The following is a 3,729-nucleotide window of genomic DNA, read 5'->3' on the forward strand; positions in this document are numbered from 1 at the left end:
GAAAGCTTTCTCTTTTCCATATGAGTAAGGCTGGGTTTACTCAGATGTTGCAATTCTTTCCCAGTTCTATTTTGAGAGCCTTTTAGCCTAAACAGACTATTCGGACTATTCCTAAAGGTGCGTGGTAATGTACCAAATGGTGTTTCTTTGCTATTCATAAGGTTTTCCCTGGCCAATTCTTTGAGAAGTGGACGGCCTCTTCCTTCTTCCTAGCCTGTCTCAGTCTATAAACTGGGCTGTTACCTGTGCACCAGGTGCATTTTGCTGGGTTTTAAACACCAGAGGCTCAGCCTCAAAACTCACGTCTACAAAGCCCCTTATTGTCTATTAATTAAGGTTGTGTGTCAACTTGGCTGGGCCTGGCTGAGTGACTGGACAGCTGGTGGTAGTTATTCCCCATGATGAGACTGGCAATCAACTCAATGGAGGGATCTACCACAAGCAACTGAGTAGCTGCTTTAGGGATGTGGTCTGCTTTCTGTATATAAGAAATACCTTTGGGAATGGTCTCTAGCTTATGGCACCCTTGAACCCTGCATGAGCCAAGTCATTGTTCAGCAGCCTGCCATGCTTTGCTGATCTTGGGACTTTTAATGGACTTGAATCAATGATCTGCTATGTTTGGTAATATCAGGACTGTGCTATTTTCTTTGTCGTCCTTGGGCTTGTTAGCCTCAGCAGCCAGTGGCTGTCTAAGTGAAGAGATGCCTCTAGCTTCAGTAGGCCGGGAGCAAGAGGCAGAGCTGAAGCCCAAGGTCGAGGAGCTTTCACACAGCCCCTAGAGCCTGGCACTTGGAAGTCGGACTTCTAGCCTCCAAAAGTTGTAAGAATAAACTCCTGTTTGTTACAGCCATCCCATTTCTGGTATACTTCTACCAAAGCAGCACAAGTAAATAAAACATTGTCTTACACCAACATTTGCCACACTTCAGTCATTCACATGCCACTTCACAATTTTTGTTATATGTACGTAACAGCAACACTTTACTCAGTATTTTTCTTAAAATTGTCTCAAAAATAGTTTTTCACTTAAGTTTAGCTTCATCTTAAGCAATAAATTCTGTAAGCCAGCCAGTAATTTTTTTCTAATAGACATTAAAGTACAAACATAACTTTTTTCAATGTTGAGCCACATACTACTTACATCACTTAGGTATCACCGTTGTATACTTTGGGAAAGCACTATACCATTCCACTTCGCAGAACAAATTTTGTTAACAAAGTCCAGTGACCCACACTGAACTCATTAATTAAAAATTTCATCGATTCTAAGATGCATATTTTTTTGCATTTTAGTATCTACAATGAATCTTTAAATACATCAAGATGCATCTCAAAATCTACGATATATCATGGTCATCTGGAAGCTTTATTTTCTTTCCTAATGGCACATATCCTACTTCCGTAGTGATACTGCCTCGGAAACCCAAGGAGGGGTTGCTATGAGTCAGGGCCGACTCGACGGCACACAGCAACAACAACAATGGCACATAAAATATTGGTACATCTTATAATCAATGACATCTCTGAGTCAGTGATTTTAAATACAGTAAGTGGCTTCAAGCTTTCCAGTACAGTGCCTGTAAAGTGCCTGTTAATGCATTGTGCCAATTCCCGGTCATTTCCTCCCAGACCATATTGGAGGTAAGCATCAGCCATTCTAAACTGTCAGCAGTTTCCCAAATGCTCCATGCCTTTGCAAATGCTATTTTCTCACCCACTATATCCTGACCATTAAATTCCTACCATTACTTTACTTTACTCAAGTTCTGTAAGGCCTTCCCTATCTCCTAGGCAGACTTAAGCATTTCTATTCTGGGTATCTACCTTGGCAACATCTCCAATATAGGATGAACCACACCATATTATGTTAGCTTTTGTACACATCTCTCTTGCTGCACTAAACTGTGAGGTCTCTGGAGCTGGAGACTATGCCTTATTCAGCTCATAATATCATCCAGCAAAGATCCAGATATAGTTAAGCACTTATTGCATGAATAAAAGTAGGCTTATCGTGCTCCTGTCCTCTCTGAGTAGTCACCTTTAGTATTCACAGTGGCAATGCATTTCGTAGTCCTCACATCCCAGATGCGAATGGTTTTGTCTCCAGATGCAGTGACAAAGAGGTCAGGATTACTCGGATGCCAACAAAGCTGGTCCACACTATCCCCATGTCCCCGATAATTGTTTTCTTTGACCTGAAAGAGCAGAATCCAGGTGTCACTTCCACACAGATGTACCTGCTTCCACATGGAACATCTTAGCCTTATTCAAACCCTGGTATTTTGTTACCAAACAAAAGATCTGGATAATCAGAAAGAATCCAGTCCTTCTAAGTTCTTTCTCCAAAACTTTTTGGAATATCCCCATCCTGTCCTCCCCCACCACTGAACTATTCTGAGGCTGGGTTCCACACTAACTCCCTTAATCTTCTGTGGTTCCTAGCCTTTCTCCTTATTCCTGGTTTTCCACCTTTACTCTACCATCAAGGTCCCCAACCATCTGCTCATTCTCACAGGATGCCCAGTCACTGTCAATGGGGCACTTACCACCACAGGAACACCTCTTCTCTACCAAGCTGCCTCAGCCTCTCCTCATCACCACACAACTCCTCTCCACCCTTCAACATATCCCCTTCTCATCTCCACTCCTCCTTCATCACTACACAATCTACTCATTAGCACACTCCCTCCACACCTCCACCACCCTCCTCACTACTACACCCACTCGTCATCTCCACATCCTCTACGTGTCTCCCCCCACTCCCTCATTTTTCACCTCCTCATCCCATCCTTCTTTCCACCAGTCTTCATCCCTCTCTCACCACAAGCCCGCTCCCGGGCCTGGGCCCAGTCTTGGTGGCTCACCAACCGGTCTTTCTCCAGCAAGAAGACGCTCGCCGTCTTGTCGAAGGAACCCGAAGCCAGGCGGCGCCCGTCGCAACTCCAGGCCACCGAATGCACTTTGGCGCTGTGCGCCGGGAACTCGCGTGTCTTGCTGTGGCCCCGGAAAAGTTCCTGCATCCCGAGTACGTAGCGCGACGGACCGCTGGTCACTGCGCACCAAGGGGCCATCGAGCCAGGACCACTCTGACCTAGCGCTGAGGCCCCCAAGGCCGCCGCTGGCACTGCCATGCCGCACAGACGGAAGATTCCTAGATCTAGCTACAATCAGTCCTGCCGCCGCCACTGCGCGCATGCACTGGAAAGAGTGCCCGCCCTCTGCGCAGCCTCACTGTGCACCTGTTTCCGGAAAGGACTACAAATCCCGGCATGCCGTGTGTGCAGGCTCCCCCTGTCCGTGGCGCCCCCTCCCTCCCCCCCGGCCAAGTAGCTGTTGTTACGGGCGGTGGAATCGGACTGACAGATAGCGACCCCTCCTTGGGTTTGGGAGGCAGTATAACCACGGAAGTAGATTGCCCCATCTTCCTTTCGAGGACTAGCTGTTGTTGTTGTTAGGTGCCGTGGAGTCGTTTCTGACTCACAGCGACCCCATGCACAGCAGAAAGAAACCCTGCGCGATCCCGCGCCAGCTCCATGATCCCTGCTATACTTGAGCCAGTCATGGCAGCCATCGTGTCAATCCATCTCGTTGAAGACCTCCCCCTCCTTTGTCGACCCTCCACCCTACCAAGCATGACATCCTTCTCCAGGGAATGGTCCCTTCTTACAACATGACCAAAATAGGTGAGACGAATTCTCGCCTCCAAGGAGCATCTCGGGTGCACTT

General features: G+C 47.3%; 1 protein-coding gene across 1 annotated transcript in view; it reads right to left on the minus strand.

Moving 5' to 3' along the window:
* THOC3 (THO complex 3) overlaps nucleotides 1-3,134 on the minus strand; it is a 34,991-nt gene extending 31,857 nt beyond the window's left edge. Inside the window, exons 1-2 of the mRNA XM_007956041.2 lie at nucleotides 2,868-3,134; nucleotides 2,042-2,198 (exon numbers count right to left, since the gene is read on the minus strand). Coding sequence (XP_007954232.1) covers nucleotides 2,042-2,198; nucleotides 2,868-3,134 — 424 coding nt within the window. The remainder of the gene's footprint in view (nucleotides 1-2,041; nucleotides 2,199-2,867) is intronic.
* Nucleotides 3,135-3,729: the final 595 nt, after the last annotated feature.

Source organism: Orycteropus afer, unplaced genomic scaffold, assembly GCF_000298275.1.
Source record: "Orycteropus afer afer isolate SDZICR_OR568_19922 unplaced genomic scaffold, OryAfe1.0 scaffold00573, whole genome shotgun sequence".
Lineage (NCBI taxonomy): Eukaryota > Metazoa > Chordata > Mammalia > Tubulidentata > Orycteropodidae > Orycteropus > Orycteropus afer.